General features: G+C 39.1%; 1 protein-coding gene across 2 annotated transcripts in view; it reads left to right on the top strand.

The window, feature by feature from the left end:
• Positions 1–12,947, top strand: part of ramp1 (receptor activity modifying protein 1) — a 70,926-nt gene extending 57,979 nt beyond the window's left edge. For both annotated transcript variants that reach the window (XM_053329020.1, XM_053329019.1), the window contains exon 3: positions 10,947–12,947. In XM_053329020.1, coding sequence (XP_053184995.1) covers positions 10,947–11,202 — 256 coding nt within the window. In that variant the 3' untranslated portion in view covers positions 11,203–12,947. The remainder of the gene's footprint in view (positions 1–10,946) is intronic.
• The last annotated feature ends 521 nt before the right edge of the window (positions 12,948–13,468 follow it).

The following is a 13,468-nucleotide window of genomic DNA, read 5'->3' as shown; positions in this document are numbered from 1 at the left end:
TTAAAATAGGACACCTCTGCCAAATTAAGCTCCCCCTGTCCTGTCCATGTGGGATCATTTTATAATAAATATAGCCCATTAGGCTGCCTATGTCTCACTTTGCATCTAACATGCTTTATCTGTCTATTCCAAGCTCTTTAACCCTGCAACCCCCCCCCCCCTTTTTTTAGTCCATATTGCATTCTTCATCTCCCACACAACGGTTGTGTTTAAGGCGTCACAAAAGATTTTAGGGTCATGAAAAAAACATTGTTTTATACAGTACGAGATGAGCTGATTTCCCTCCCATCGTCTTGTCATCGTCTTGGAACTGTGTTTTAAATATTGTATTACAGGAATATAAAATATGCTTTATGAATATAATAAAATCATTTATGTTGAGTACGATGCAGGCATGTTTATAAAGCTTCAATTTTATTATTTGCCTTTTCAAGTTAAACATTGAAATATAACATATGACCTATCTCCCTGTGCTGCTGCAGGTTCCTCATTTGTTTTCTGCTCCGTCTCGCTTTTTGATTTTATAGATTGCTTTAACCTTTTAAACAGCGAACATGAAGTGCTAGAGGGTTTTAAAGTGATGTTAAATAAAAGCATAAAACTCTGTTACTGTTAAGAATAAACCTTGACGTAATGCTGTCCCATTTCTTTGTCTAAATAAGATGAACCAGCTATGTAAACCCTTGCTTTGCTATCCCAATGTTTGAACTGAATCAGACAAACAGGAATAGACAAATCAGGCAATGGTGTTGATACTGTGGCGCTATAGCATCAGTGTGTAAGTGGATGAGGGTGTCTGGCTCTCTGAGTAAATGTAATTATTTTGCCTTTGTTAAGCCTGATGTAATCAAAAGGCTTCAGTCTCAATTTTTGCTAAATTAGTCTACCATAAGAGACTTAGTTTTTTATGCATTGAACATTCAATCAATTTCTATACAGCTTATCCTACAGAGGGTCGCAGGGGGATGGGCTGGAGTCCATCACAGAGCTAATATAGACTAGACAGACAACCATTCACACTCACATTCACAGGTATGGGCAATTTAGAGTCACCAATTAACCTTTTTTTGGTCTGTGAGATGATGCTGGAATACCCGGGTTTGAACCCAGAACCGTCTTGCTGTGAGGCGACAGTGCTAACCACTGCACCACCGTGCCGCATAAAGTGAACATACAGTGTATTAAAATGAAAACGGGTTCCTCACTTTCTTCTTTCTTTCTTTTTTTGAGACAACCTTCAGATTGGATAATTTCGTATTCATTTTTGAATGTCACTGCACCCACCAGCAGGCAGCAGTTACTGAGAACAGGAAATGAAACGTATTGTATTTTTGGGGTTTCCATCAATGGTCCGGCTGAATCTTGTTTTAATTCAAATTTGTACCACACTGTGAATGTGGAGCAGTAAAAGAGGCCATCGGCTCTCTGTCTCTGTGCTTATAATGATGACATTTTTAATCCTTGAGTCACACTTCTTTAGTTGATAATTAAAGCAGACGATCAGTGGTAATACTATTGGTCATGGCTCTGAGTGGTAGGATGGAGATGAGCTCTGGATGTCAGCACGAGAAAGAGGCCAAATCAGGGCAAGGAAAGATGGAAAAGGAATTAAATGGATGGATGAAAGAGAGGCGAGAGACGATACAAGTGAATTGCATGTCTTGCCTTTTAATCAGATACATTTTACACACTCCGCCTTACTGTTTTATTTCCCCTGTCATGTCCCTGCCAATTCTGTCTCTTTTTTTTTTTTTACTTAGGAATTTCAAAACACTTATAAATACATTTACGGGTAACACATGCATAATACATACAAGCATGTTCCTTCTGCTTCACAATTGCCCTGTGGCCTTTCAGAGCCAATGTTGGGCAATGAAATAATGGTTGAATAGTTAAAAAGACGTGAGCGTTTTTTTTTTTTTTGGGGGCAAAGATGGCGTCGTAGAGTAAGCACTGTGACTGAGTGAGCTCCGGTGGCATTTGTCAGTTTATATTTCTGCATTACATATTTGAACGGTGAAAAGTGCGGAGTTTTGGACGGGAAGTGTTTTAACATGAGCCTGGACAATTATTTTCTCAAACCATCGGACAATATGCCCAGAAACACGAAAAATTCGTCGAAGAGTAACCCTGCTAACGCTGAAAATGAGGATGAGCTAAGTGCTACATCTGAGACACCGATGGATGCTAGCCCAGGCTATGTGGAACCAGATATTGTCCAAGCCCTGGACAGAATAACTGATAACCTGACTAAGGTGATTGACAGCAAAATCTCCACTGTTCTGGAAGCCATTAAAGAACAGACCTCCCAGCTGCAGGCAGTCGCCACCCGGGTGGGCGAAGCGGAGAAACGGATTGCTGATGTGGAGGCTACTGCGACATCATCGGAGGCAAAGCTAACGCGTCTCGAGAAGCAGGTGAATGATATGCGGGAGCACATTGACGACCTCGAAAACCGGGGACGCAGGTGCAACATACGCATTGTCGGTGTGGCCGAGGGCTTGGAAGGCTCTGATTCAGTGAAATTCTTCGAAAAGTGGATCCCTGACCACCTCCAAATGGATACCAAAGCAGGGCGGCTGAAGCTCGACCGGGCACACCGGTCCTTGGCACCCAAACCCGGCGCCGGTCAACGTCCCAGGCCACTGATTGTGAAGTTTCATAACTTCACTGATAAGCAGCGCGTGATGGAGGCAGCTCGCCGGCTCGGAGCCCGCCGGTCTAACCATGATGGCACCATCAACACGGGACCCAGAATCTCCTTCTTCAACGACTACTCAGCCGAGGTGGTCCGGAGACGGAAGGCTTTTGATGACATAAAGGCGCGGCTGAGGAAGATGAACGTGGACTACGCGCTACTCTACCCGGCCACTCTGAAAGTGACGGTGAACGGGACACAGAGAAGATTTGACAATCCCAAAGAAGCCGCTGTGCTTCTAAGTTCACTGGAGCAGAGACGTGGGGACACTACGTCCCAGTGATGTGTATATCAGTTAACCTTTATGGTGTTATGCTATCTGATTTCATCCATACACATTACGTGAGTATATGTTCTGATTGCTCCTCACATGTGCGCATAATATAATTGCATAACATGTTCATCAGTCAGCTGTTGTTCATGCACCAAGTTATGGCCACCGTGAGCAAACTTGAGTTTTGTTTATTCTATGTGTGAATGTCAGGGAAGAAGAAGGTGCAGCCTCATTCATTCACTTTTATCAGGTCTGTTGCTTTTTCTTTTTTCTTATCATGAGGCTTGCGCAGGAAGAGGGATGTGGAAGAGGTTTAAAGTGCCCTGCAGGTTAGGTAGCAGGGATAGCCCCCAGTTGTTTTTGTATAATAGTTCCTGTTCAGAGGTGTTCTTCTCCCAGCTCAGTGATGTTTTTTACTGTACTTTATTGTATATATATATCTATATAAAGGGTTTACTTAAAGGGCATGGCAGGTAATAAACTACGTTTGTGCACATGGAATGTAAGAGGGATTCATAGTCCGATTAAAAGAAGAAAAATACTTACCTTTCTGAAAAAGGAACACATTGATATTGCGCTTTTACAAGAAACACATCTGGATGACGTGGAACATTTAAAACTACGGCAGGGTCTGGTTGACCAGGTATTTTTTTCTTCTTTCAATTCAAGAAGTAGAGGGGTGGCAATTCTTGTGAGAAAGAATCTTCCTTTTTCAATAACACAATGTGTAAAGGACAAAAGTGGAAGATATGTTATAATTAAGGGAGTCTTACAGGGCACGGTTATTTCCATACTTAATATTTATTACCCCCCTGCTCACCCATCAGACTTTATAACTAAAGTATTCCTGGATTTCTCAGAGATTCACTCAGATATTTCCATAGTGGGTGGAGATTTTAATTGTATACTGAACCCCCTTTTTGACAGATTCCCACATAAAGTTTCACCTCTTTCCTCACAAGCTAAGTCACTCAATTCCATATGTGAGGATTTAGGATTTGTTGATGTATGGAGGACAATTCACCCTTCAGATAAAGAGTATACTTTTTTTTCTGCACCCCATAAATGTCATACCAGGATTGATTATTTTTTTTTACCTGGGCTCTCCTTACACTCGGTCTTATCTTGTGAAATAGGCAGTATTATTATTTCAGACCATGCCAATGTAGTGCTGGATCTCTCCCTTAGGGGCGTGGGAAACAGGGCAAAACATTGGAGACTGAATACAACTATTTTAAAGGACCATACCTTTGTATCCTATTTTAATACTGAGTTTAGATACTTTTTGTCTGTAAACTCTGAGTCAACAGATAACCCTGCCCTGCTGTGGGAAACTATCAAGGCGTATACGAGAGGGGTTATTATTTCATTTTCAACCAGCAAACGGCGGGAAAAACTGAGGAAGCAAAATATGTTAACGACTGAACTTAAAACTAAAGAAAGAACCTATGTTAACTCTCCAACTCCTGCTTTATTGCAAGAAATATCTGCAATTAGATCAACCTTAGATAACCTACTTACGCAAGATGAAGAGATCAGACTTAAATTTACCAGACAAAGATTTTACGAACATGGGAATAAGCCTGGGAAATATTTAGCATACCTTACCAAAAAAAGATCAGAATCACAGTCTATTGCAGCCATTTGTGATGCTCAGAACAATCGCATATATGATAATAAGTTTATAAATGACACCTTCAAAGAATTTTATTGTAGATTGTATGCATCTGAGCAACCATGTGATGCACTTGACTTAATGGATAATTTCTTTTCTCAGCTTAGTTTGCCTACTATATCATCTGAGCAGCGAACCAATCTCAATGCTCCTATTTCCAGAGAGGAAGTATCGAATGCTATAAAAACCTTAAAAAACGGAAAAGCCCCTGGACCCGATGGGTTTAGTAGTGAATTTTATAAAGACTTTGGTGATTTATTAATGGACCCTTTACTTGACATGTTTAATTATTCTTTCTTACATAATACACTACCCCAGACCTTAAGAGAAGCAAATATTTCTTTAATACTGAAAAAGGGGAAGAATGCAGAGTCCTGTTCTTCTTATAGACCGATAGCTCTTCTCAATGTGGACCGAAAAATACTTTCAAAAATTCTAGCTACTCGACTTGAAGACCTTTTGCCTAAAATTATAAAAGAAGATCAAACAGGTTTTATAAAAGGTCGTAACTCCCGTAATAATGTCAGGCGCCTTCTCAATATAATCCAGGCTTTCCAGCAAATAGATATTGATGGTCTAGTGCTTTCTCTTGACGCTGAGAAAGCCTTTGATCGGGTAGAATGGGCTTATTTATTCTATGCTTTAAACAAATTTGGTCTTGGGGATAATTTTATTAGATGGATTAAGATTTTGTATGATAACCCACAGGCGGCTATTTTAACTAATGGGCTTAAATCGGACTGTTTTCCATTGTACAGAGGAACGAGGCAAGGCTGCCCCTTGTCGCCCCTCTTGTTTGCCATTGCCATTGAGCCTCTGGCAGAGGCCATAAGGACGGCACCTGCTATACGAGGCTTGCTAGTTGATTATGAGCACAAGATAAGTCTGTACGCAGATGATGTTTTGATATTCATGACTAATCCAGAGACATCGATACCAGCTCTACTTAACATTATTGATCGATTTAGCAAATTTTCGGGATATAAAATTAATTTGACCAAGTCTGAAGCCATGCCACTTGGGAGTCTCAATTCGATATCAGCTGCCTTACCTGCCTTTCCCTTTAAGTGGTCTCCTACAGGTTTTGTATATTTAGGTATATTCATAACTCCTAAATTTAAGCAAATGTATAAGGCCAACTTCATTCCCTTATTCGAGAAGGTAAGGCAGGACTTGGAGCGTTGGAATTCTTTGCCTGTCTCCTGGCTAGGGCGTATATCCTTGGTTAAAATGAATGTACTACCTCGATTGTTATATCCAATCCAAATGATTCCGGTCATATTTTCAAATAGGGTGATAAAAGATCTGAATGGCTGGCTAAGCTCATTTATATGGAGCAAGCGCAGACCGAAACTCAAAATGGCTACATTGCAGCTCCCAGGTTCAGTAGGGGGTTTAGACTTACCAAATATAAGAACATACCAGCTAAGTACTCACATGAGGTACATTTATGACTGGGTTATGAGTAACTCAAACTCTATTTGGTTGGATGTTGAGGCTTCCCTTTCAAAATATCCATTAAGGGACTTACTGTTTTTTAAGAAATTTAAAAATATCAGACTGAGTTGTGAAAATCCAGTTACGCTAAATACAGTTAAGGCCTGGCGATTAATGTGTCGACATGAGGGAAGGTCAAAGTTTACATCTGTCTTTACCCCTATTGTGAATAATCCAGATTTTCAGCCTGGGATGGTCGATACTGGTTTTAAAAAGTGGAGGGATAAAGGCGTTCATAGATTGAAGGATCTATTTTCTGATAATGTAATGATGACATTTGAACAAATAATAGAGAAATATACTATCCCCAGGTGTGACTTTTTTCGTTACTTACAGATAAGGCACTATGTCTCACATAGCACCACGTTAATTGGAAACCATGAAAGCTCTCCTATTGAGAAATTAATATTTTCCTCAGACAGAGAGATATCTGTAAGTTTACTGTATAAAGCTATGTCTCTCGCAACCCCAAATAAGTTGTTGAAGCTTAAAGGCACGTGGGAAAAGGAGCTAAATACCACAATTGATGACGAAGAATGGGAGAATGTCTGGAGATATGCTAAATCAATTTCAGTTTGCAATCGTGCACAAGCAATGCAGTTAAAAATTATACACAGAATGCACATATCTCCCAACCGCAGACATTATTTCAATCCAACTCTCTCACCCACTTGCCTTAAATGCAAGACTGAAATTGGTACCCTAACTCACTGTTTTTGGTCATGTCGAAAATTGCAAATGTATTGGTCTAATGTACTATCTGAAATGGAGAAGATATTTGGTTTGAAACTAGAGATAGACCCTGTGTCTCTCATACTGGGCCTCCCAAATCGTCGTTTAACATCAAAACATAATAAGAGGCTGTACTGTATTCTTACTTATGCAGCGAGAAAGAATATTCTGTTACAATGGATAAATGACAGGGTACCAACTGTTAAAGGCTGGCAGGGAGTAGTGTTCGATCTAGTGCCTTTAGAGTATCTTACATGCATATTGCATTTAAGAACAGACCAATTCCATAAAGTTTGGGAACCCTATTTGAAATATGTAGAGCCTGGTGTCTCTTGTATAATGTTGCGGGGATTTTCTTGAATGCTCATACTGTATTTATTTATTTTACTGACTTATCTTTTTTTTACTGTAACCCTAATTATATAGATCTGAGCTGATGGTTGTTGTTGTTGCTGTTGTTCTTTTATTATTTTTATTTATTTATTTTTTATTATTAGTTTTGTCTGTCTATTTGTTTTGTTTTTCATTCTGTGGACCATATTATGTATCCATTCTTCTCTTGTGAAAATTAAAAATCAATAAAAATATTGTTCAAAAAAAAAAAAAAAAAAAGACGTGAGCACAGAACTGAATGTCTTGGACACAGGCAGGACACATGCCAGCTTGAACCTACAATAGCTGTTTGAGTTGGGGTTTTTTGCCGCATGGGGGTAATAGAAACAAGCTGTGAAGAAATCAATCACTCTTTAATCACCCTTATGTACACATGATGCAGTTACAAAGCAACATTATTATTGAGTTTTTGGCCACTTTGTGAATTTAAGTCCAATATTCACTCTCCTTTTAGCTATGTGTTTGGTCTCCACCAACTGCTGAAGGTCATATTTGGCTCTTTAGCTCCAAAGTAATCCACTGTGTTCACTATTCAGTCATCAACTGCATCTGTTTGTCATTTGTTGTTGAACGTGTAATCTAAAGTGGAGTTTTTTTTGTATTTATTCCACATATTTGAAAAACATGAAGATGTACATAAAATCACAAACAGTGAGAGAAAACTAAAAATAAATACGTAAATTTAAAAAAAAGAAAAAAAGAAAAAGGTGCTTAGAGTTCTGATATAATTTTTGTTATCGGTTCCCATCTTTTCTCAAATGTTTCTAATTTCAATTGTAGTCTCGCTGTAGTTTTCTCCATAGTAAATATTTTATTAACTCTGTCTCTCCATTTCTCTATGTTGGGGGGTTGTGGTTTCAACCAAATTTTAGCAATCAGGAGCAGGATTCTCAGCAAGTAGCTGCATTCTCGGTCTATCAAATCCTCAGGTAATATCCCAATTATATATAGTGTTGGGTCAAGGTGTAGGTTGATACCCAGGCCTCTCTTTATTTCTTTTTGTGCACTTTTCCAGAAATCTAAAAATTTTGGGCAATCCCAAAATATATGAGTGACCCACTGTCCTTACAGTGGAGTTTTATACCTTTTTTTTTTTTTGGCTGAAAACCGCTACTTGTGGCCTCAAAAAATGCTTTGAGAACAATGAGAATGAACCAGAAAGGTACTGTAAAGTTGCAGCTGGATGGCTAAATTAGCTATAAAGTTTAAGTCGAGGGTCGCTGCAGGTTCATCACTATAAGCAACACCACTTATAACACACATTGTCCTTTAAGAGGATTGTTAAGATAGAGCTGAAACTGCTTGTAAATTCCTATCACAAATGACTTTCTAATAGGCTTATTCCTTCTGTACTCTCTTTAATAACGTTGGCTGATTTAACAGCAAATTTTATCTAAGAAGAAATGACATAGGAGAGTAGATTCAGTACAGGTAGGTGCACCATGCTCTAACCCTTACAGAAGCTGCACACTGTCAAGTTTAATAACCATTTACATCTTTTTGTGAAAAACACCCCTGCCTCGACTCCGCTGTGACTTCTTTCAGTCGGTGACTCATAAACATTCCCAGAAATCCTCAATGCTCATTAGACGAGCAGCAGGACCAAAAATTCTTTTTTCTCTGCTATACGACTAATTTGTAACATTTCAAGGAAACAGCAGAGAAAGGAGATACTACCCGGAGCAACACAGTGGTCTGCAGTGCTGGTCCCACGCCAACTGACCCTGAGCTGTTTTCATATACAGATCTTACACAAAGAAAGATGTTGTGTTTGGCATATCAACACAAGCTCTCCAAACATCAATCAAAACCAAATCTGACCTGCGTAGATCAGAAAAGACCGACTGACATTCCTTACTAGAAAATACAATGTTTAGGTATTAACTAAATTTATTATATTTTTATGTAATGTGTACTTTCAATACATTAAAAAAGGGTGAGAATCTGAACATCTGAAGATCCTTTGGACTTGCTGTTTTGGTTCTACTGCACATTAACAGTATGGTTCAGTCTCAGTACTCTCATTAAGTGTGCTTTCAACACCAGAAGATAGCAGAAACAGCTGCAAAAGACACAGCAGCCTGTTGCATCAGCTGAACATAAGTTTGGTATAAAGTTATTACTAACAGCTACATTTTCATTTCAATTCATGCTAAAACTTAACTTAGTCGACTGTAATCAAAAAATATTGCAGAAAGTGATGTTTGATCCAATGCACAATTTGTGAATTACTGGACAGAATGACTAGCTAGTGACATAAAATAAATGATTATTGATCAATTTATGATCTACATGACGACGGCTGTATCCCACATAAATGGAGCCATAAATAATAAAAACTCTTGGAAGAGCCTCTGGAAAACTTCCACCTTGGTGAAAAGACTCTTAACCTGAATGCTTAAGAGTCAAGTGTCTTCAGTGGTATTTCCATCTCAAGTGAATGCAGCATAAAATGACATTATAATGCCCTTGTCTAATTAGAGTAATCATAACTGTGCAGTACAATACCAAGCAGGCATGTCAGTGTCAACATAGATATAAATATAAATGAAGGGTGATGTCTTATGTACTGGAAATGAGTCGGTGTCTGCGAGGCCTTTAAGCCATTAAGGAACCTCAATCAGTGGTGTCTGTACATGTGAATCTACGCCTGAGCTTTATATACTATATGTGTTATGATGTACCTGACCTTCTAATCTGTGCAGCTGCAGTGTCCTCTCTGTGCTCTGTCGTAATCATGGGTCTCTATCTCAATTACAGCCTGTGATCTACTCACTATGGAGGGGGGGAGCAACACACACTGACACACACATTTTATATCTAAACAATAGACTCTTTCCTGAGGGCCACTATGATGAAGGACAAGCGATTTGCATTTGAACCGCCTTTACAATCTTTTGTTTTATTCAATCAAATATTTTATTGAGTTTATTGACAACCTTTGTTCAGTTAATTTGTCTAATACTGATGAGATGTAACTGTCCTCTACATCATGTTTATTTTTCATTGAAAACTGTGGATATAACTTTATCCCACTGAAGTCTTTATGAAGCGTTTCGTTAAATGGAGGATGGTAGAATTTGTCAACACATAAAAAAACATGTAAATCAAAGCTTAAAGTTGTCATGTCTATGAAAACATTACTGAATTTCTACATAGACTGTAAAATAAATAGTCATTGTCTGTGGACCTGCGGATGTGTCTGAAATAAAGTTTCTTCATCTTCCAAGCCATAATAAGGCTTTTCCTCCACCTAATCTAGCATTACTTTAAAATCCAAGAGTTAGCATATCAATAACAAACCACATGAGTTTGTTTTATTACAAGAAAAAGCCTCATTCACAACTAGCGCATCCACCGTGTAGAAACTGGTGTTATTGGATTCAGCTCTGTCCTGTTCTTTATTGGATTTGGGGATCAGAAGTTAACACTCCAGAAACCAAAGCCAAAAGCTTCATATTAACTTCAAATAAACTTTTCATTAAATTTTTGCTCAAATGGAGGACTGTGGATTTTGTCCCCCATCACTGACATTGTGAGTTTATATGGAAAGATTACAGAAAGCAAAACCTGAAGACAAACTTGAATACTGTGAATCGGTCCTTTAACTAAGGAAAATAGGGCTCAGTGAACAGTCTAATGACTCTTTTCTTTTTCTTTGTGTCACCAACATGCAGACTCTACGGTGAGCTGACGAACTGCACGTACCTGGTTGCTATGAATCTGGGTTGCTACTGGCCCAACCGGCAGGTGGACGAGTTCTTCATCCAAGTCCATAAGCACTACTTCAACGACTGCTCGCTGTCTGGACGTCTCCTGAGGGACCCACCCAACCGCATCCTGGGTCCGTTCATCGCGGTGCCCATCCTGGTCACCCTCCTCATGACTGCACTGGTGGTGTGGAGGAGCAAACGCAGCGAGGGGATTGTTTAGTGAAGGGAAGGGAAGGGAAGAAAGGGGGGGCAGGGTCACTCAAGACAAGAGGTACTTTGCGTTCCTGAGGTTGCACCATATTCAGTGACCAAAGGATCTCTTTTCCTGAGTGTTGGTGTTTCGGGAAGATGTGTCACTTGGTCCAGAATCCACTATATTATGGACATAAAAGGGGAGCTAAAGGAGATGAACTTAAAGCTGGATCCTTATTGAGAGATGTTTCAACTCATCTACACCACTTCTCATGACTAGTCCAACAAGTACTGAACCAGGACAGTGACGCTGGAAAGATATTGTAAATGTTAAAAAATAAAAAATCACTTTATTGATGTGGTGATAACGCCACTACACATACAAGGATATGACAGCTATTTTTGGACACCATGAAAATAACTGTTGTCTACTATACAGCAGGAGTGAAATACAATGCTGAACTTACCCAGGAGACCCGTTCACACTACGACAAGGATACGACAAGGACAGTTACTCAGACCTCTTTTAGGGAACCCAGGGATTTCAGATTTTACTCTGTAAATATATGAATATGAGATCAATCTATCATTGGATTGTCTGAATATCTTTGAAACACAATCAATATTCTAAATTAATTTCTCTCAGATATAAATTTGTTTCCATGTTATGCAAAGATACCTGATTTGAACAGATGTGTGTTATATTCTTAATATATACTCTATATCTTGCAAATGGCTTGCTGTCACACTGTCAAGCTACAGTGAGAGTAGTATGTGTTTGTCTTTAGTTTTCTTTTCCTTTCCTCTGCTCATATGAGACTCTTGGCATAGCTGCAGCTAAATCTCTGTCCTGAAGAGGAAACAAATATATGTTTCTGTAACATACTGTAACACACTAAACCAGCTGGAGAAATACAGGAGATTATGATTTCACAGACTGAAGATTGGCAGCTGTGCAGCACAGGTGAAAATCAGCACAACACACTGCGTTGGGGTTGAGGCCTCAATTAGGACCGGCTGTGATGATGATGATGTGTTCGGCAGCTTCCATCCTCCATCACCAAGGAAACTAAAATGAAGAAATGCCTGCAGTGGTGAAACTATTTGACGATGAAGGCTTTTAAGTCAAGAATCACAGGCAGATGTTTGGGGACTGAAAACTGTTAATTAACCAAAAAGTCTCTTCCTATTTGTTTTCCCTTTAACACCCCTGTTGTCCATGTTCTGTTTGTTTTTGCCATATAGAGACATGCTGTCCCACCAGGCAGGCACACACTTTGATTACATCCAACTGATTCAGTTATGTAGAAATGTTCAAAAGAATGAAAGAGTAAAATATTCACAGTGGAGAAATCACAATTCTAACTACAGAGAGAACATAAAGAAAGCGATGTATTAAGTTAGCCAACGCACATCTCTGCTAAACGTTGCCATTGCCTAAAGCACAGCTTGTACATTGTGGACCTTAGGTTTATATTGATTTATGATCTTCCAGTGTAGAAGAGTGTGCCGTGTGAACTGTTTCCTCATTGATATTTTTGAATGCCCTTGATCCTCTGTAAGTCCATTGAGCTGTAACCTGCCTGTCAGCAAAACACAAACACCCACACTTCCCCAACATGATCTTGCTTTGTACTTTGTGCCAAAAGCTCTTGGAAAGAAGAAGGAGGCAATGTTGGCTGTTTTGTTGGAGTGACTTCTAATGATTGAATTTTAAAATCTATGATTATGAAGAAAAGCTGAATAAAATGTCTCATTAATGTGTCTGACACATGTCAAGATTGGCATTTCTGTTTCTTATGAGGTAGAGAGACGGTACAAAAGGCTTTTTAGGTACGATGTGTTAAGCAGGAATGATTAATGCTGCACCACATGGCTGAATGCACAAAGTTGAGTCATAATGAATGCACTTGGTTCAAGCCCCTGTGTCATTAGCCTAAGTGTGAAAACTATGAGAAAGGAAAGAGCTATATTTAGTAAAAAATAAACACAACAAAGAGCTCTGTTGGCACAAACATTTGTTCCCTCTGGAGTTACTAGTAAGTGTAAATAAGCCTAATCACTGTCCCATTTTCACAAAGATGCTTTGAGAAATAGCAGAAAAAGAGTAAATGAAAGTGCTCATACAGTATTATATCTTTCTATTAGTGCTCTCAGGGGACAGGTCAGTGTAAATCACACACCATGGGTGAGTTAAGCCCACAGCTAAATGGAGCATACAGCTTGTTCTTTTATTGCTTCTTAAGTGAAAGGACTAACTCTCCTTTCAAGGTCAGTGTTTTAAGGCAAACTCA

The sequence above is a fragment of the Scomber japonicus genome, chromosome 11 (assembly GCF_027409825.1).
Source record: "Scomber japonicus isolate fScoJap1 chromosome 11, fScoJap1.pri, whole genome shotgun sequence".
Classification (NCBI taxonomy): Eukaryota; Metazoa; Chordata; class Actinopteri; order Scombriformes; family Scombridae; genus Scomber; species Scomber japonicus.
Note: the sequence above shows the minus strand (reverse complement) of the source record. Positions and strands in the feature narration are given on the sequence as shown.